The sequence below is a fragment of the Jaculus jaculus genome, chromosome 3 (genome assembly GCF_020740685.1).
Source record: "Jaculus jaculus isolate mJacJac1 chromosome 3, mJacJac1.mat.Y.cur, whole genome shotgun sequence".
Lineage (NCBI taxonomy): Eukaryota > Metazoa > Chordata > Mammalia > Rodentia > Dipodidae > Jaculus > Jaculus jaculus.
Genome location: NC_059104.1, coordinates 112,212,804 through 112,234,458, shown reverse-complemented (window position 1 = coordinate 112,234,458; position 21,655 = coordinate 112,212,804). Strand labels below are relative to the sequence as shown.

At 38.6% G+C, this 21,655-nt stretch overlaps 1 protein-coding gene, 1 non-coding gene and 1 pseudogene across 2 annotated transcripts; all 3 read right to left on the bottom strand.

Annotated features, from left to right (window-relative positions):
* Positions 1-737: 737 nt before the first annotated feature.
* On the bottom strand, positions 738-12,063 carry LOC101613500 (caspase-1). Its single transcript, XM_045145987.1, has 10 exons — positions 12,045-12,063; positions 11,171-11,437; positions 8,068-8,127; positions 5,051-5,163; positions 4,056-4,229; positions 3,392-3,626; positions 2,840-2,980; positions 1,758-1,867; positions 1,210-1,308; positions 738-782 (listed from the first exon to the last, which is right to left on the bottom strand). Exons 1-9 carry the CDS (start codon positions 12,049-12,051, stop codon positions 1,210-1,212), a joined length of 1,206 nt encoding a protein of 401 aa, XP_045001922.1. The 5' UTR covers positions 12,052-12,063; the 3' UTR covers positions 738-782.
* Positions 12,064-13,052: 989 nt separating this feature from the next.
* Positions 13,053-13,156, bottom strand: LOC123459707. The gene has a single exon (XR_006636464.1). It is a non-coding gene; the product is annotated as a U6 spliceosomal RNA (small nuclear RNA).
* Positions 13,157-13,491: 335 nt separating this feature from the next.
* LOC101613777 lies at positions 13,492-14,994 on the bottom strand (annotated as a pseudogene).
* Positions 14,995-21,655: the final 6,661 nt, after the last annotated feature.

Here is a 21,655-nt window from a genome sequence, read left to right as displayed (position 1 = left end):
TTAGAGCACTTACTAAAAAGGGAAAATGAAATAGGCTGTGATTTGCTCAACTTTGAAGGTTTTAAGGAGTTTGAATTAAAAGAGAAACACCCTTCCAATGGAACTTTTCTAAATCTAGGAAACATTGCTGAGTGAATGATTAATCCCAAACTAATTTTCAAACACCCTACCATTTATTTGCATTGTGCTATATGTGTGCTAGTTTATCCACATAGCTTTTCTTCTCAGTGAAATGAACCTACTGACCGAGGCTTGAATTATCATTGCTTTGGGTCCACGAAAAAATTTAACAGGGGAAGGAATGGGTAGGTATGGTCAGGAGTCATCTACTGAACTGGCTATGCTTCTGCTTCTCTCATGCTGAACTCTAAATTCTTGGAACTCAGAGACCTACTGTAAAGGTTTCCAGTTTGCATCTATATCTCATTAGCAACAAGACCAGGAAATGATGTGTTATAAGAAAGAATGGTGCAATTATCCAATTCACTTCTAAGAAGTCAAGTCCAAAGTAAGTTCTGGTGGCTTATACCAGTAATCCCAGCATTTAAAAGACTAGGTCAGGAGGATCCCCATGAGTTCAAGGCCAGTGTGGGTGACATAGTGAGCACCATCACTTGCCTTCCTTGCAGAAAATGAAATAAAATAAAATAACAATATCAATAACAACAAAGAGCCAGGTCCACATTTTTCTTTTTATTCCAGATTTATTAAATCATTTAGAGAAATGTGTATTTCTAATTAACAGATCCAAAATCAGGCAAAATGACAGAAGTCCTGGCTTTCTGTGGGGAATAGAAATTAGATAAACATGAGTTCTGTGAAGATATGCAAGTTATAAGGCTATTCCACCAATGTTGATATACACACAAAAAGGAAGAAGCCAAGCTATGTTTAAATATTGCCCTACTGAGCTGAAAGGAAGGCAGAAATCTGGTAAGGTGAGCTTTTATAATTCTATTTTTATCTCTTGGTCTATAGCAATCTACCCAGAGAAAGGACCCTCAAACTATTCTGAGCATTAAGGATGGGTGACATGTGTGGCATTATAAAGAAAAGTACAGCATTCCTTCAGTGTCTCTCCATTCATTATATCAGAACTAGAAAATTGAACCAGGATGGGGTCTTCATTGGTTTTCCCACAGTCTTCCCTGTACCACCCAGCCACCCCCAATTCCCCTACACACACATCTTCCCATTGATATAACTTACTTAATGTCCTGGGAAGAGGTAGAAACATCTTGTCAAAGTTACCCTTTCAGTAGTGGGCATCTGTGCCCTACATTCTGGTTGTTCAAATGAAAATCGAACCTAAAAGAGGAGTGAAAGTCTGCTGACCATTTATTTTTGTTTTTCTGAGTAGAGGATATTGATTTGAGATGGAAAACTACAATAAACTGAGTGAGACTAAATGAAGAAAAGTCACCCTTGCATCTCAAAGACCCACAACCGTAAGTATGTTAAGCATGAGTGACTGACCTTTCAAATCACTGAGTTCAATTTCTAGATTTGACAGTGTGATGGAAACAGACAAATACTCAGGGTAGGATAGGAGATAACGTTTTTGCTTTGTGGGAGTTGTGGAACTTAACATATAACATCTGATTTTCAGAATTGCTGACTCACCAAAAAAAAATCAAAGGATTTTTGGAAGAAATGATGTCATCATGAAATAAACATGTTCAGAGTTTTACCTGAAATTTCTGTTTGGATAGCCAAACTTCAGGGAAGCACAGCTGATGAAACATCTACAGCCATACCTTTCGGAAGATTTCCTCCAGGTCACAGGACCAGGCATACTCTCGCATGTTCTTGATAAGCTCCAGGATGAAAAGAGAGCCACGAACAGGGTGTCTCCAGGAAACATTATCTGCAAATAAAACACACTGTGAACCTTACAGTCTCTTGGTGGATACAGCTTGCTCTACTACAGCTACTGCAACTAGACATTTTAGTGACTTCATTCTCTTTTCTATATGCTGCTGGCCATTTTATTCACATTTCAGAGAGTGCATTTTTATGCTACTCAAGAAGAGTGCTGTTTAAAATATGAATATTTGTGTAATGTTAATCTTAATTTCAGGGAGCTGCAAATCTAGTAGAAAGGGTGGAAGAATGAGTAGTGATTGGGATACAAAGAAGAAATGCCCGTGTGTGCCTCTCAAAGGCTGTACTTACAAGTGTGATTTAAGTTTATTGTATGTTTTGAAATACAGTTTCTGCAACTATAAAAAGAACATAATAACATCTATCATATCTTTTGAGGAATAGATGGAATACATCACATGTCTGAGATAGTATAGGTTATGCAATAAATGATGTTAATGGAATATAAATAATTGTCCCACCAGAACAATATTAGTTATATAATATGGTGGCACATAGAAGTAGAGATGATATTTAGAGAAACGTAAGAGAAAAAAACAGTTACACAGTTATATATACCTGGCCTTCTGCTCTCACTATTATGTAAATATAGGATATGGGGCAAAATATTCTATTGCTTCATCCCAATACTATGCACCTTTATAATTCTATTCTACTCATTGTTAATATTCACCTACTTAATTTTCTATTATTACTGCTAGTTCCAGGAAAAAAAAATATTGTACATCACACCACAAAGAAATTTATTAATTACTGTACAAAAACATGCACATATCTTTTTTTTTTGTCTCTGTGGATGAGGGGGGTTTAATTTGTTATTGGAGATAAATGGGGTATCTTTGGGAGATATTCAGAAATTATAAGTAATGTGAAATACAGATATCCACTCTATCACTCAGGTATGAAATCCCTTACTGAAAAAGTCACAAAGGTTCATAAAGGCACATAAAACTACCTGGTGTTGAAGAGCAGAATGCAATAAAATCCTTCTCTATGTGGGCTTTCTTAATGCCATCATCTTCAAAGTCTAGATCCAGTGAGAATTTATTTCCAGAGTCTCCTACTGAATCCTTCAACCACACCACTCCTTGGTTTTCTAGAAGGACAAAATTTGGTTTCTTGTTACTACCAATTTCCAAGAGAACTATTTCTTCCTTGAAACTTACTCTTAAACTACATTTCTTAGTTTATTAGTCTGTTTTTCATTCATATTCACATATACATACATATGCATATTTATTCCACGGGATCCTGTGGACAATTAGCTATCTTAACTCTAGGAGATTCCAATATCAACCAAAAACATCAGTCTCTAAGTATTAATAATGGAATCATTTTAGTTGAAAATGAAACAAGTATTTACCAGCCAACACAATTCAAATGAAGGGGAAAAAAAGTGTGCCTTTTCATATTTTAAAATAGACCCAAAGACACTGAAAAATGCAGGATGTATGCAGAGGATAAATCAGTAAGTGAATGTCATCTGTTTTGAAGCATAAACACTCACCACCACGACAGGCCTGAATGATGATCACCTTGGGCTTATCTTTCAAGTTTGGACAGTTGTACGTGTTCAACATTTGAAAGATGGTGTTGACATCTAATACATCTGTGACTTCCTCAGAGTATTTGATCCCACATATACCCTCCCGGATACCGTGAGACATGAAAACGACAAAAGTACTGTCAGAGGTCAGGTGCTCCCGGCGGGCAGCAAATGCCTTCACTTCTGTAGCCATATCCTGTAAGAAACCAGACCAGTGATTTTGGATTTTGTTATTCGTGGTCATCACATATTGAGAATCCAGTAAGGAGAAACTTAAAGACTTCCTATAATAGGCTCCATGAAAATCTGAAGTGTAAAAGAAAATTTCTATTTTTTTAACTTTTGAAAAAATAGATGGCATACTAAATTTCCCTGAGATTTCTAGCTGAGAGAAGAGGCACTATTGAGCTAATAGAAACACTTTTTAATATTACATGAGGCTCTGACTAAAAGACTGATGTATATGAAGGGGACAGGGAACAGCATCCAATACTGCATAAGGAAATATTCCATTACAAACTAGCAAGAGATGACATTTACATCCATTGAAACATGTGTCCTAACATTAAGAGGATGATACGTTTGAAAGATATGATCATAGTTTCCATATTATGACAAGCTTTACCAAAGCATTGAGATTTTCTTTCACATCCACTATGTATCCTAAATCTTGGAGTAGAATCTTCATATCCCTGATATCAACATCAGCTCCTGCCCTCCGGGGAAGATGGTCAAATTCTGTGTTGCAGATGATGAGGGCAAGACGGGTGCGTGTATTCTTATCCATGATTGGATAAATCTGTGTGGAAGGCAAGTTGGATGAACAACAAAATTCTTTGAAGTCCAATATTTATTTCATTTATTAAGAATGCTAAATCCCTCCCTTAGTTTCGTCAATAAACTAGATCCCATGCAAAAACAGATTAGGAAGAGGGAAGGGAACTGAATGTTGAATGTTAATCTGAGAGTGGGAATTTAGTTTATTAAGGCCCATATGGACATTGAGCATTGGGCTTTAATTCTGACAGGTTGGATTGAAAGATTCACAGACTTTGAAGTCAAGATCACTGAATTCCCTCCAGTTCCCAAGTGCATGACTCTGAAAAATATATTTTACAGTGCCAAATTCCATTTCCTAATGTCAAAAGTGGATTTTTTTTTTTTTTTTTCTTTTCGAGGTAGGGTCTCACTCTGGCCCAGGCTGACTTGGAATTCAATTTGTAGTCTCAGGGTGGCCTCGAACTCACGGTGATCCTCCTACCTCTGCCTCCCCAGTGCTGGGATTAAAGGCATGCGCCACCACGCCCGGCTAAAAGTGGATTTTTTTTTGATGGTTAAAGGTTCAATTATATGGAAAAAAATGTTTAGAGATCTGGCTGATAGTAAGCATATCATGCCAGCTACCGATTTTACCTTTGTTATTTATATTATTATTTACTCAGGGAACTGAACCAATATGGGTAAGTCTGGATTCTAGAAGGTAAGAATTCCTCATGTGAGGAAAACAGCCCAATGAGTGTCCAGAACATATCAATAAAATTGGTTATGACCAAGAACCACTGCATTTCGGAACAGCCTTATGTTTCAGTCTGCTCTACCATGATAGTGAAAGCTCAGCACCTCCGATGACTTTTCCTTCCATATCCTTTTAGCTGTATCCAAGGAGCAAAGCTTGAGGTTCCCTTCTAGTTTCAGGGCTGTTCTATTTTTCTTGCTCTGCTCTTCCTTGGGTGCTGCAAGAAACAAAATATATCATGACAATTTATATTCCTAGGGATTCCACTTTGAGATCCTCACACATTGTCCATGGTGGAGAAGCAGATTTGTGACATCCACACAATATTCTGCATTCACTGCTCATGGAACATATTGATAGCCAGGAATTTCCTGTTGTGTTATATGCAAATCTACCTCAAGATCAGTATTTTGACAATACCTTACAGAAGAACAAAAAGTAGATTCACAAAAGTATGCATGATAAAAACACAAAATAATAATATGAAACAAAATATTGAACTTCTCTTTTGCTTGTTTTGAGGCAATGTCTCATTATAGCCAAGGTTGACCTGGAACTCACTTTGTAGCCCCGGTGGGCTTTGAACTCATGGGAATTCTCTTGGCTTACAAAGTGGTGGACTTAAACGTGACAGCTACCACACTGGGCTTTAAAATATTTAAAATGGGTTTATTTTTCAAAATAATTAAAAAACCTAGGAAAAAAGTTCATGGAGGTTAGAGTAACAGGTTTAATTAACTCTTCTTAAGTGCTTTGAAAAGATGTTTATCTATTAATTTGTTTAACAGGCACAATACTGGACATCAGCAGTATATATTTCAAAGTAAGCCTTTGTCCTATCGTTTGGGAATACTTTATACTATATGAAGAAAAAATGTGGCAGCATTGGGTATATGACTTCAAGTAAATATGAAGAATAAATACTATTTTTAATGTGCATGCTAGATGGATTCATATCACTAACTACTGATGGCATAAGTAGTTCAAGATCATCAAACAATGTGACATACTTGTTATAAAATTTAGTATATTTTAGTGTATTGCAGAATATAATTTTTAAAAAATATACATTTTATTTATTTACTTGAGGGGGGAAGGAGAAGGAGAATGGGCTTGCCAAGGCCTCCAGCCACTGCAAATGAACTCCAGATGCATGCAACACCTTGTACACCTGGCTTACATTGGTCCTGGAGAATCGAACTGGGATCCTTTGGCTTTGCAGGCAAACACCTTAACCACCAAGCCATCTCTCCAGCCAGAGAGACAGAGAGAGAGAGAGTTTATTTATAAAATGCAGTATTAGATGTAAAAACTATATTTGATTTAAAAATGAATTTAAAGAAACTTCTGTATATTCATTGACAAGACATCAGAAAATGAGACTGTTGGCCTCACAACACATAACCCACAACCCCATGGGGTATACCAGCAATTCCACTGAGGAAGGCCCTCAGTGGAATAGGGGCAGGGAGGAGAGAAAAGATGGTACCAACATATAATGTGTCCATCTTAAATACAAATATGTTCCATGTGTCCCCCAGGACTGTGTGAAATGAAGCACTACTTTTTAAATTTTTACTTATTGGTCTGTTTATTTTTTTGTGACAGAGCCTGAGTCTACATTGCATCTACTTTTTAGTCTATCACACAGATATTCCTTATAGTTAATCATTCCAGAAGTTAGATCAGCTCATGTGACTGATGGTAGCCAATGGAAAGTAGGCACAAGTTTGGTGTGGCATATCTGGTCTGGGTTTATATAGATCTCCCACACATATTCTTTATGTATTCTTCAATGTCTCTACTTGTACAACTATGAACATAGTTACCTTGGTTGTCTATCTCTGAGACTTGAGATAGAAGTTCAGGTACTTTGGCTAAGAAGTGAAAGAAAGCTACTTTCTGATCAAGAATGACCATTATGGCTGGGCGTGGTGGTGCATGCCTTTAGTCACAGCACTTGGGAGAAAGAGGTGAAGGATTACCATGAGTTCGAGGCTAGCCTGAGACTAGTGAATTTCAGGTCAGTCTGGGCTAGAGTGAGACCCTATATTGAAAAACAAAAAAATAAAATAAAATAAATAAATAAGAATGGCCATTATGTATGGTTCATGAATACGAAATATTTTACATAATATCTATATTATTGCAATTGATACAGAATTATGTCATATCATTTCTATTCCTAAAATTTTGGTAGCTTTAATTTGATGGCAGACATTTTTGAGACCTATTAATTCATGATAAATGCATTTACGCATGATCCATATAACCAGGTACATTATTTGCACAGGAAAATATTCTCTAATATTCTATACAAGGTATGGAATACAGTTGGGATGTAATAAATATTTTTGCAATGTTTTAGGAAATTAGGCCAGTTTTGATAAATATTATTCAGTGAAATGGCCTCAAAGCAATTAATTTTGGCTACATGCATACTATAAGCCAACTAAGATTAAATAGAGCAACAACTATAAATGTGTCAGGCATGTCCAATTGCAGCATGAAGTATAAAGTCCAATGGGGAAACATGATGAACTTATTTGCAATACACAAAAAGGTGTGGAGAGAATCAGGGCTGGTAATTACTGGACATTCTAGGACTAAGCACTCTGCAATATGTAGAAGTAAAGAAGTATAGCTTGATTCCGATTTGAGTGAGGAATATATAACACTGAGCAATGGGTTGAAAATGGGGTTGGTGGAAAGTAAAGGGTGATAATGCATTTTGTATTTCAGGTTTGAACAACTGGTAGTGAAGACATCATCATCCTAGGCATTGGAGATTAAACAGTGGCGATATGAAATGGGAATGATGACCAGTTCAACTCTGGAAGTGTTTAGATGCATATGCCTGGGGAAGATGTGAGTGGGTCTGTTCAGTAGACACGTGGGTGGTAAAATGTGGCCCCCAACTGGGAAATCAGGATTTGAAACATAGATAGTGATGCCACAAGAACAGCATCTCTGAAAGTAGTATTTACACAAATAAGAGAAAAAGATGTAGCACCAACATGTGGGAGTTAGCTATAACTCCCCTCACCTGGGCTCACCCCACAAAGTTAAGGAGTAGGATGACAGGGTTTCAAACAGCATTCTTCTTTGCAAGTAAAAGTACCTGAGAAACGAAGTGCTTCTTTGGAATCTTGTGTGCTAAGGTAATTTTCAGTTTGTGTACCTGCAGAACGATAAAAGAAATTAAGTAACAGTGGAGAACTTTGGTCAGTGTAAAAAGTCATTCCACAGGCTTGGCTGTTTAACAATTAACCCCGTTCAAGTTAGGTTTCACATGAGACCTACCATCACTGTAGTACAAATCCTCTACACATAAATGACTGTACAGTTCTTGAGCATATACATACATACGCACACACACTCAGATCTAAGTTATATAGAGGACCTTAAGGTGTCTGTGATTAGGCATCTCCTTTTGCAGACAATGATCAATCACTGCATAGAATGGTAAGGTGGCCCTTTGACCACATCAGAAGAACACCTATCTGAGATCCTAGCTTAAAGTAAATTAATCAGTTCCAAGGGAATATATTGACCTCCTTGGTATGCAGGTAGTCAGAAAACATTTGCAGTTCCAGGGTAGTTTAAACATGAATAAAAATGTCATTACCAACAGAATCACATATATTTATACATTGTCAATAAACTTTCCTCAAAAAATTCTGAAAAGTGCTACAAGTGTATTCCTCACTTACACTATCTTACCTCTTGTGATCTAGTAATAGTCTTTTGTTTAGAGAGACTAGACTACTTGCGAGAGTTACAGAAAAATATTCCACAAACTTGACTGTAAAAACTAGGATCCCAATTCTTTATTCTATATATTTTGGGGTTCTTTGGTTCATAATTTACCTTCATTCTCTATACTTTGTCACTGTGATCTGACAAACATTGGAATAAAATTACTAATATTAAGTTGTTTGGTTATTTTTTGTACATTGGCCCTTTACAAACATTAGCTGTTAGGGCCATTTGCACATAATTTCAGAAGGCTTAAGGAAACTTCCTAACTTTCAAGAACAAAAGAACTGGAGCCTGGCTGTGAGCACAAATCTGTCATCACATCAACATGGGCTTGTTGTCACTTATCAGTTTCACCAGTAGGCACACATGGGACAGCACATTCAGGTATGTAACAAAAGCAGTAAGAACATTCTCAGTAACATTCCAGGTAAATGCAATCTGCTGGTGGTTATGAGCACTGCTGTGAGCAAGGAAACACTGGAAATTCAGGGTTAAACCACATGGTTATACATAATCATCATTCAAACCTATTGTTAATATTTCTACCCATGTCTGTGGTATCCTTAATTTCAAGGTCAAAATTTTATTTTATTTTATTTATATTTGTAGAAATATCAACACAGAAAAATTATCTATTAGATAAATTTATAAAACTTTATTTTAAAAGCTAACATATGGGGAATGTCCCATGTCTTCAATTCATTATACCTACTGAAGATAATATTTCCATAGGAAAAATGTAGTCCATTTCCCCGCTCTCAATGGGAGTCAGACATAGGCTGTCCCATAAAACATCAGGACTCAGTCTATAGTATATCACATCTCCCCATCTTGATTCCTACATTTATAGCCAGTTGTCCAGTTGCACCTTCTAGTGTGAGCTTTATTATACAATAATTTAATTCCAAGAACTTAGAACTAGAAAGAGTTATACCATTAGAACATATTCATATGGCTCCTATATATTATAATCTGTGGCCATGGAAACAACTTTGGAAGAGAACACATCATCTGATCACTAGAGAGGTGGTTCTCAGTTACTAGAATGACCCAAGTGACTGGTACAAGTACCTCTAGGATTCACAGCCATTGGATGATAGCAATGCAGCCAGTAAAAGCACACCTGGGCTACTTTACTATCATTTCTGGCCCTTCTTATAATCGAATGTAGGTTTTTTTTTTTGTTTGTTTGTTTGTTTTTTTACAGAATGAAGAAAAATATCAAACTAAAGAATAGAAAGAGAAATGGGAAATTCGCAAAATATCTGTAATGTTAGCTTAAACAGGCAGAGACTTCCCCAAAGTTAGCAAACAAACTTTTGGTTTCAAATTTCATTTTTCTTGGAAATGTGAACAAGATGGGTGCCCGAGAGGCCCTTGTGAAAGTAAGCAATCTTATCACAGGAAAATGTAAGGATACAATGTAAGTTTTCACTTAAACCCCTTATTTTTATATGAATATCTAACATTTTCTCAGAACAGACAGATAAGTTTTATTCTTCTCAAAAAGTCATTTTTTAAAGAAATTTCATAAAAATAATTGGTTTATTCAATTTAAGTCTCCATTGCTGATAAACACATAGGTATATTAAGCATGTCTGAAACAAAAAGAAATTAAATCATAATAATAATGATTATTAATGATCACTTTTAAAAAGAATATGTCATGTCTTAAAGAATGGAGCATATCTTGAAGCCTTGGAGAATATTCTCAAGAACTTCAGCAGGTGAGTGGCTGCACACTCAACCTTGGAAATGGGTGTCCAGTGGCTCATTTGACAGAGTGCTTGCCTAGCGTGCACGAAGCCTTGTGTTTGAGTTCTGTTACTACCTAAAACATGTGTGGTGGTACAGGTCTCTAATCCCCATACTTGGAAGTAGAAGGAGCAGGTCATTCTGGAATACATAATGTGTTTGAGGTCAGCCTGGCATACACATGTAATCCTGTAAAAAAAAAAAAAATAGGGCTGGAGAGATGGCTTAGCGGTTAAGCGCTTGCCTGTGAAGCCTAAGGACCCGGGTTCGAGGCTCGGTTCCCCAGGACCCACGTTAGCCAGATGCACAAGGGGGCGCACACATCTGTAGTTTGTTTGCAGTGGTGGAAGCCCTGGTACACCCGTTCTCAATCCCTCTCTCTCCCTCTCTCTCTCTCTCTCTCTCTCTCTCTCTCTCTCTGCCTCTTTCTCTCTCTTTCTCTGTCACTCTCAAATAAATAAATAAAAAATGAAAAAAAAAATTTTTAAAAAATAGAAAGAAAGGGAGAGATGTAGAAGGGAAGGAAGGAGGAAGAAAGAGAGGGAGGGAGAGAGGAAGGAGGCTAATAATGCAGAAGACACAGAAATAGGGTCCTGAAACCAGAGTCAAAGAAGTAATCAATCTGCAAAATAATATAACTAATAAAGAAATCAGATGTTGAGGCAAAAATGCATAGTGTGTATTTTGCTTGAGTCTTTGCCTCCTACCTGAGGGCAGCCCCAGAGTCCCTGCTAGGTGGCAATCTTCTTCACAAATGTAAGTGATACAAATTTGGCATGCTTGGGGCCCTTTCCGGATGACCGAGTCAATCAAGTCTCGTGCCTTGTCCATGACTGTGGCATTTCCAACCTTTATTTTCTCCATCTCTTCCTGGTTCAGTACTCTTTTTTCTAGGCATTCATCCAGCAAGCCATTTATGGTTCCTGTGCCCACCGCGTGAATAAATGGCTTCCTCTTCTCCCTCAGGACTTTGTCTGTTAAGAGCACAAGGATTTTTCATGTCAGAAAAGCAGCCTCATGTGCCTTGCCTGCCAAACACAGGGCATGGCCTCTTTTAGATTTAATCAAGAAGGTGCCCCTCTTCACCTTCTTCATTTATCCCTTCTGGTTCCTACCACTGCTTCATATTTCCCTTCAGTATTACTTATGTTTTCACGTGGCGTGGTTGAAGACTGAGTTACTTTCTGTTTGCTAGAACCTGAAAAGGAGAAACCACTTTTTTTCATGCCCCATGCACATTCAACTCCAAATAATAAAATAATGAAATACTAATGCCTTTTTTCTTTGGAGACAACACTCTGATCTCATTATTTATCCCGTGTCCTGCTGTCTGACTAGAACATTTGAGTTAAGATTACAAAATTACAGCAAGATGCTGAAAACATCCTATCTAGTTCCTTTCTTCCCATAGCTTTTCCTTTGTAGTGGCCTTAAGAATGTTCTGTACCTTTTCCTCGCCATGCTCTTTCCTTCAATTCATTTCACATAAACATCATCAAAACCTCATGCTAACTTCTAGATCAGTCACCCAAACATTTCCCCACTAAGAACTAGCATTTTTACAAGTGAAAAACAGCTCACCAGCCATGGCTTGTCTCCCCTACCATCGGGTGCAATTGAAACTGAAAGCATGTTCCACCTTCCTTTTCTCCAGGGTGTATATACAGATTGAGAAATAACCACTGCTCATCTGCATGCATGTTTTCATTACCTAATAAAGACTTAGCTCAGACTATGCTAATTGTTACCTTAAAATTAAATGATTTTACCCCTAGCATTTGCAATAGCTCAGAGTAGGAGGGAGTGAGTCTTAAAGAAGAAATAGGAAAATGTGCACAAATGAAACTGAATACCCCAACTACCCATTCCTTTGGAGGTATGAACCACAAAAGTAACTTAAACTTCAGAGAACTGAAACCACTAATCTCTTGGCCCTATCCTAAAGCTCAGAGAGTGCCGGGGCCTTGTATTTCTATGAAACTATTTTAAGTTTTGGAATGGAAACATTGTTATACTAAAACCCTGCCTAAGGCTGTTCTTCTTTTTCAAGACATTCTTCTAGGAGTACTGTTTCATAGGGACTAAACCTTGAAATCGGAATTTTGGGCACAGGTTTTTAATCTTTTTTTTTTTTTTTTGATCTTTTATAGCTTTATTTTAACCAAAGAGTCAATGCCTTCAAGCAACCAGTAGCCTTGTCACACTCCAAGCCTTAATGTTCAGAATCTGTTTAGATACTGCCTTGGTGAGAGGAGCCCAACCCCTCACATGGCTTTGTTCAAAATGGGCTCCCAGTGACACCAACTGCCCCCCAGTTGCTCAGTGAGGCAGAAGGTGGGATTTTTCCAACACTGTTCCAAGGCTGCTTCATCATTTCCTGTTCCCACCCAGAGGCGGAAACGGGCAGTCACTTGGATAGGGTCACAGCAAGTCAGTGACATTCAAGATTGGGACATCACTTTGTCCTCCAGCACCAGTTTGAAAACTGAAAACAACTCCCCGAGGATGTGGGGGAGAGAAATAAGGGGATGTGGGACATGGCATACAACACACAGAGTAACAATGGGAAGAACCTTGGCCTTTCTTATGAAAAATCTGGAATGCTTCACAAATTCGTGTGTCATCCTTGCACAGGGGCCATGCTAATCTCCACATTGTTCCGATCTTAGTATGTGTGCTGCAGAAGCAAGCGCGAACCTGAACCTTTTAATGTGCACCCCGAGGAATTTATAATGCAGTGATGGAGTGTGTTTCTTTTTTTCGTTTTTTTTGAGGTAGGGTCTCACTCTAGCCCAGGCTGACCTAGAATTCACTATGTAGTCTCAGGGTACCCTTGAACTCACGGCGATCCTCCTACCTCTGCCTCCCAAGTGCTGGGATTAAAGGCATGCACCACCATTCCTGGCGAAGTGTGTTTCTTAAACAGAGTTAACTATAGAACTAAAGATTTCTGACAGGCACTAGGACTCCAATGAACAAGCTCTGGTCAAGGTGATTCTGAGACTTCTGTAAACATATGTAAGGTGTAAAACTCTTGCCGCTGGCCACTAGCCACTGCCTTCAAAATGTAATGCTGGATCCAACATGACTGTCAGGTTGCACTTTCTGGTTTGTGCTTCAGTAAGAGTTTATGGAATTGTTCTACTTGTAGATCAAAGCTCCGGGAAGAGAACCCTGCCTGGAAAAAGTTCACTGGAGTCAGAAGGTATTTGAGTGCCAGATCCCTGGACTCAGTAGCTAGAACAGGAATGGCTTTGCTACTATGAGATAGGGGGACATCCTTGTTGACCTGCGCATCTTGGTTCCCCAAATCTGGGGAGCCATCATCTCTAGATATCAAAGTGGACTTTAAGCCAATTTCTTCTGTGGTTTCTGGAGAGATACACTCCTCATCTGTAGACTTTAACTGTACCGAAAAGCCTAAGGGGGAAGTCAAGGTAGTCACTACCTCCTGAGACTCACAGAAAGAGACTGGCTCATCCCATTCTTTGCAGCCAAAGTCTGGGAGTAACTGCTTCTTGGCCTGCAAAGGACAAGGACGGAGGGAGAGCTTCTCAAGGTCTCCAGGCCAGGGGAAAAGGTTTTCTTTCTTGTGCTTCTTTGTGTCTCTATCAGCACTTTTCTATGGAGATTCAAACACAACCCCTGGGATCTTTGGCTTCCTTGGCCTCCTTTCTAACAGCCAGAACACGGTCGCCTTCCTAGAAGCGCTCATATATTGCTGCACAGAGTCTGGAATGAGGGGGACAGGCAGCCTAGGACTCAGGCTGTCCTGGGAGTAGTTTCCACAGGGCTGTCGACTGATAACTGGGCACCACCTGGCAAGGCCTCAGCCCCGCAACAAAGGCACGCAGCTCAGAGTAGGAGGAATGATCAGAGTAAGGGATGATGTGGACGTCAGGGTGGGGGCTGCGGATCTTCCGGCTCGTGGGAAGGATAGCAATGGTAGGGTGGGTCTGGTTCCAATGAAGCACGGCAGAATGGCAGATCTCGGTATGGTCCACAGCATGGATGCGGCCGGCCCTTTCATCCACCATGAATACATCTGCCAGGCCCAGGAGCTGTACCAACTCCAGATGCTGAGGACTCAATACCACCCAGGTCCAAAACTCCAGGGCCAGTTTCTCCAGTAGTGATTCCTTTCCCAGGCTGTAGAATCCAATCTTTATGTGATGTGGTGGGTACTTTCGGATGAGATGGATAATTTGTTGTGCAGCTTCCTGTCAGGAAGGAAGAACGTGGGCTGGGTTGCAATTGGTGTTGTCCAGGTATAAAGTGTGGATCTGTTTCCCCACTGACAGGGCTGGCTCCTTCAGCATGGATGGCATGTAATGAAAATCACCTGTAGGTGACGGTGCAGGAGGTGGGCGGTGATTGGGGAGCAGTAGAGGGGCCGCACCCACATGCTGGACAGGCCCACCGTGTGGTCCGAGTGCATGTGGGACAAGAAGAAGAGCCGCGCGGAGCCGGCCCGGCGCAGGCTTCAGAAGTCCACGGCAATGGGCATGTGTGGGATCAGGGTCCCGTTCATGGTGGCGGGGCTGCAGTCCCCGCTGGGGTCTTCACAGGGACAGAGTACTAGCGTGAGGACTCCGCCACGGCATGCTGGAGCCAGAACCAGGCCTCGGGCCCTCGGGGAAGAGCAGCCCAGTAGAGTGGGCAGTGACTAGCGTGGGCGGGAAGGAGGTGGTCACGCTAGGGACCCTGAGAGCCAGGGTCCACATCCCCGGGGAAGCCCCCGCGGGAGCCACCTTTAATCTTTTTGGTAAAGATATTACATTAGGGCTGCAGAAATGGCTTAGTGGTTAAGGTGCTTTCCTGCAAAGCCAAAGGACCTCAATTTGAGTCCCCAGGACCCATGTAAGCCAGATGCACAATGTAGTGCATGTATCTGGGAGTTTGTTTGCAGTGGCTGGAGGCCCTGGAATACCCATTCTCTCTCTCTCTCTCTCTCTCTCTCTGCCTATTCCACCCTCCTCTCAAATAAATAAAAGAATAAAAGAAAGATATTAGATTAACAATAAAAAAAACCACATTGCATTAAACATAAGTTAGTGAAAAAAATGTGTGGTTCATTTTCTGGAATATACCAATCAGATAATACATAGTAGTATGTTTCTCACAGAAACATTTCTCAATGGAATATGCACCTAGATATTTGTAAATTACACAGGTTTTTTTGTTTGTTTGTTTTTATTTTAATCCTCATCCAAGCAAATGTACAAAAAGGACACACTCATTCCAAGTCACAATTCTTTATAGGTGTCAAGAGATTGTAGGAAAAGTCCCTGGAGCACTGGCTCAATTACCTCATGCTCAAGAGTAGATCAACATGGACCCCAATAAGTATTAAGAACGTTCAGACTGTTAGTGAAATGAGGTGCTTAGAAGAAGAAATTAGCTAAGTAAGAAATAAAATTTTGGAAGACATCAGAATCTGTACATAATATATCTGACAAAATAAGTTAAGGAACAGGTATTCTGGTTCATTATCCATCATGGTGAAGAAGGCAGGGGACAGAAATATGAGGCAGCTGATCCCATCACCTATGTAGTCAGAAGCAAAAAGATAAATGCTAGCTCAGCTTTTTTTCTCCCTTTCTGTATATATTTAGCCAAAGATCTCAGTGTATGGTATGGTACCATCCATATTCAGGTTGAACATACTCTCCTAAACAAAACCTTTAAGGAACCAAGCAGTTGGTCTCCTAACTAATTATTAATACTGTTAAATGTGCAGTGAAAATTAATCATCTCTCCAAGGGAAAGCCTAGAGAGGTCACTGCTTTCTATAAATGCATGTTCAATTGATTATCCCAGAACAAAACCCAAAGTGGCCAGTTTGCTTTGCAGATATACTTGATGGAATGTGTACTAAATAAGAATAGGTATACATTATTTATTCAATATATCAATGTCTATGTTTAGAATAGTCAATTATTATCAGGTAGTTATTAGACTATCATAAACCAGTTAGTAGAGAACACAGATTGTGTGTACATGTTTGTTTATGTCTATCTCTTCCTCCATGTGTGGCGGGGGGGGGGATGTTCCCTCTGCCATACATGTGCATACATATATTTGTATACACAAGAGATAACTGAATTAAGTAATGAAACCTAAATGAAGAGGTTTTTTTTAAATTTACAAAATATAAATCAATTTTACTTTTGACTGTGGCCCCCACTTTTGCTTCTTGTCTCAGAAAAAACAAAATTGATAATAATAATGATAATGATAATAATAATAATAATTTCCACATCCTGGAAATGTAAGCAGAGGGTCACTAGGGGAAGAACAAGAGCTCATTGCTTCCTAATCAAGGTTGGTGCCACTAATTGAAAGCCTCCTACTTTCAAGACAAGTGCTTGAGTAAATAAATTGCAGTATATACATACCACTAAGAAGCAGAAAAGAACTGATGATTGGTATAAGCAATAAATGGATGAAAAGGATTTGCTCTTATTGTGAATGAAATATGCCATGGACACAAAATATATACCTTATGGTTTCAATTATATGAAGAAATTCTGAAATAGGGGAAACTATTGTATCATGATATAAATCAGATCAGTAATTGTGGAGGAGGACATGAGAAAATGTGGGGTGATCAACATGCTCCACATCACATGCTTGGGTAATGGGACTGGAGCCTGTTAGTCACTAATATTCAGATCAAGTAAGGGCTTGCCAGCCCAGCACAATGGCTAACCAGAGGTTCCTGAAATGCAATTCCATAGAAAAGAGCCCTCTGCCCCTCAAGAAAAAGGAAACTACTGCTATTACCCTGGAACAAGTAAGGCAGAATTCCAGAATTCAACAGTTATGTGGCACATTGGCAACAGCTCACACCAGCCTCACAAAGAGTGGACCAAGCACTGTATCATTTCTTCATCTGACTCATCTCAGAAGAGAAGGACTTTCCATGTTAGGCAAAGACATGCAGGAGTCTCCTAGCTGCCCTTACTAATGCCACAGATACCTGGAGTGTTTGTGGCTGGAGAAATCTACAAACCACTCAGGACCTGAGATAAATTTTGGAAGTTTCCTGGAATTCCATACCATCTCACTGTCCCAGAGAAAAAGCCCATTGCATCCTGTGCTTGTCCAAGCTTCTGCTACATACCTCTGTGTTAGGATGTTGCTATTTGTGGTCTGGAAAGGAGCCAGGGGTTTTCCCCCCTGCAATTTAGCCAACAGAGCTCTGGGAACCATTACAATGACACTACATGGCCTTACATACTCTCAAAAAACTGTCCAAATTCCTCCTTCAAACACCCTTTCCTATCCTCCTGTAGGAAATGAGTGTAAATTTATCCCTAGAAGCTTAGTTCAGAAAAAAAAAAAAAAAAGAGAGAGAGAGAGAGAAAGAAAAAAAAAAAAAGACAAATCCAAATAGCACTGCACACCCATCACTGATGCTAGGAAGTGGTAACATTGCATCACCCACCCACACTGAGCCATGGGGAACACCCAAGCCTACGTAGATCTGCCTGCTGAGAGAGCTCAGGACAAAGCTGAACTGTCTCTGCTGAGGAGCCTGGCTTTCTAAGGCCTTGGGAAGGACCACGCTTTATCTCCAGTGCTGATGGGAACCAAGCTGAATGTATAGATATTTGTTGGCTACAGTGAGGAACTCACATCATGACAGATGCTCCATTCCTACTCCCGTTAACATACCTTCCAGAAAGACATTATTGAATTAAATAAAGTTCATATTTCAAAAACAGTAATAATAGAGATCTAGTAACATTATTTATTACCTTAATATAATCTCCCAAATCTATAAGATTAAAACAAACATGGGAGAAACATCTTCATAAGAGGAATGCAATGCATTTCCACAAGGAGTTGAGTGAGCAATGGCATTCATTTAAAGAGCAGGGAAAGAGTGCAACAATACAAGAATTGTATTTATTGCTAAAGAAAATAAATAGCATGGGTTTCAGAAGTAATGCAGCATGTGAAGTATATTTGCACTGTGACTCAGGAAATCATCATTTAATGCTACATTCCTTTGGTCTTCTTGCCACCAGTGCTGTGATAGTGGAGATTTTCATGTGGTGGTATTCCACATGTGTCTCATGTGCCTTTTTAGCTGTTTGGAGGTTTTCAGTGAAGCATTGAGATCTACTCTGCTGTGCACCTATCCACACAGGAATGGGGGTGGGGGATCTGTAGGTAAATTACAACCAATGGACTACAGTAGAAAATAAATTAATACCACTTACTTTCTAGAAAAAGAATGTCTTCCTTGTTTCCAGATGATACTTTAGAAATATTAAAACTTCTTTCTCAGAACATTAATGTATTTATTCAGGGAACTCTGAACAATTATCTTCTTTCAATCTCCCTCACTCTCTTCCCTGGAGATGCAATCAAAATGAGCTACCTGTTATCATGCCTTAGGTCCTATCATCCAAACTGAGCTGTAGCTGTCATCATTATCATCATCATACCATCATATTTATTAATTTCTTTGAGAAAAATATATGATTAATTTTTGATATCATACTATATCATATTATCTTAGCTAAAATGTTTGGCCTGTATTAACTTATCTCACTGATAATAAAAATCTGCAGCTATGGCTAACTGGTTATGTTTTTCCCATAAATTTGTTCTCTAAGTATTTATACTAATGCCCATGGATAAGTGCTTCTCTCGCCTTTGATGAGAGCAGCTTCTTTCTTCAGAAGACGGTGGGGAGACTCAAAAGTCTCAAAGTGTTGAGAATAAGTGACAGTTGAAGGGTCATCACTAAACGAGACATCTTCGCCATGCCCCACCCTCCCAAAACTCAGGGAATATTGCCAAAGTGGGAGTAGAGAAAATGCAAGAAACAGACAATGGGGAGGAAGTCTTTGAAATGCTTTCTTCCAAACATGAAGTAGACATTGCATTATGGCCTCACAGGAGCTTTATTCAATTATACATAATTATTGGATACTATTTGACCTATCAACATTTCATAATAGTTGATGGAATAAATGACATCAAAATATAAGAGTGATGAACAGAAATGAAGAAGGGATTCAGTGGAGAGTGTTAGGGGAAGCGGAACAAAAGAAGGCAGAGGGTGGTGATTATAATGTTTACATGGTTAAGATGTATATTGTTAATATTATTGATAAAAAGTAAAAACCAAAAAGTGGATAGCTAAGATTATTTATACATGAAATCATACATATAGTATCAAATATGGGGCTCAGGTGGATTTGGACATATGTCCATATGATTGTAACTCCCTGGATCTAGTATGAAAAGATCTTTATATTCATTTATTTTAATATTCCATTATTCTCATTAGAAATTTATTATCTTAGCTGTTAAAATTTTAAAACTGTGTTCTTTTTATGTCTAAAAGATATACCTCTAATTATTCTGCAAAATATGAATGTATTCGCTTTAGACAAACCAAGTTACTGAACAATACCTAAACATTTGTCTTGTCTGTCTAATTAGACTATAAGATTTCTTGATTTATATTACTTAGTTTTGGTCTGAAGGACCATTTATCTATGTTTATTCTATTATTACTCCATGAATGCTGTTACATCTTATGTGGTAGGCATAATATATAGGGGTTATTCTTGGTACAAAAAATAGAACAGGAGATGGCATAGGGAGGATAAAAAATAATATGAAAAATATCCTGCAAACACTAAAGCTCCTACTTGTACTAACACAATTTTATCTTTTGTATTAAATATCACATTGCTGCCTATTTCTTCCACTTTGAAATTATTTAATTTTTAGGGATAGTGTTGTCCAATCACAAAATTATATATATATATATATATATATATATATATATATATATATATATATATATATATGAACTACTTCCCTGGTACTAAAGTGAAAGCTAAAACAAAAATATTCCTGACTAATAATGAGGTCATCTGGGTCCAGCAAAAAGGTGTTCTCAGGTAGTCTAGTAAAATTTTCTCCAACACATATTCTTTCATAAAGTAGATTATGTTGCTCACTATTCATGGAGGAGAATTAAATGCTGATTTCATCATTCCAGTTATCTATTTTTATAAGTTGTCATCTGGCTGTTATTACTTTCTCTGATTCTCTCTTCTCTGTTCCTTCCTTTCCCTTCCCTCCCCCTCCCACTCCACCCCTGAGCAGTAAGCAGTATCCCCAAACCTTTCTCTCTCTCTCTCTTTCTCTCCCTCTCCCTCTCTCTCTCTCTCATTTTAAGTTCATTCCAGGTTGCTTAGACACTTGACAGCAAGATGAGAGCAAGAACTGTAGATCTCAAATGCAACTGGAAGCATTCATTCACTTCCACAAAGTTACCAATGAATTTGCATCCAAGGGAAATCACTCATGGCAAGAGTGAACTGGTACACTTATATAGTCCCTGCACTAAAACAAAATAAAATGTGCTCAGTGGTAGTCCTGGAGGACGTTGAGCTTTAACAACCCCTGAAGCTAGTACCAAGTCCTGTTATCCCACCTCTCTAAGACTTTACTGCAGCAAATTGGGCGCATCCACTAGATTCCTAACTGTCTAGTTTGTCCAAAGTCCAGCAGCACTGGAGTTTTCAATAGCCCTTAGAAATGTAGATTTTCAGGCACAACTTTGACCTTCTGTGTCTAAATTGTTATTATAATAAGATCATCAGGTGGTTTATTGTTATATTTCTCTTTTGGTTTCTTTTTCTTTTGATTTATTGTTATATTTCAATTTGGGAAAAGCCATGCTTCTCCCCAATAGGACCATTTGAGATTCCACAACTCATGAACATAGAAAAATTATGAAAAACATTCATTTTTTTTCTGGTCTGGGAGCAAGTGATTTATCCTGAAGTCATATCTTGATGAAATTTCAGAGTTCTTGAATTTAATTTAGCTGAAGGAGAGTGTAGTCATTAAAACAAATTCAACAAACCTTAGATTAGCAACCCTACTCTTGCATCTTAGGGTCCTACTTACCCCATTCCTCTTGGATGTTTGTGTTTCTGATTAAAGAACACACATAAAAAATTAACTTGTTTTATCTTTTATTGGAATTTATAAAGTAATCCAATAAGCTTGGAGAATAAGCAAAATTGCTGCTGGATTGCTGCTTCTTCTGGAAATGTCAGAGAAAGAAAAGATTTTTCAAATGCTAAATTTAATCAAATAACAATATTTTTTACCAGATACATTCAGTTTCCACTGTCCAGAAATGTCTC

Coding starts and splice junctions, on each gene's coding strand:
- LOC101613500 (XM_045145987.1), bottom strand. Junction 5,164..8,067: donor AGAAGCACTTCGTTTCTCAG/GTACTTTTACTT, acceptor TGTTTCTTGCAG/CACCCAAGGAAGAGCAGAGC. Junction 1,309..1,757: donor TGGAGGAAATCTTCCGAAAG/GTATGGCTGTAG, acceptor CTCCTCTTTTAG/GTTCGATTTTCATTTGAACA.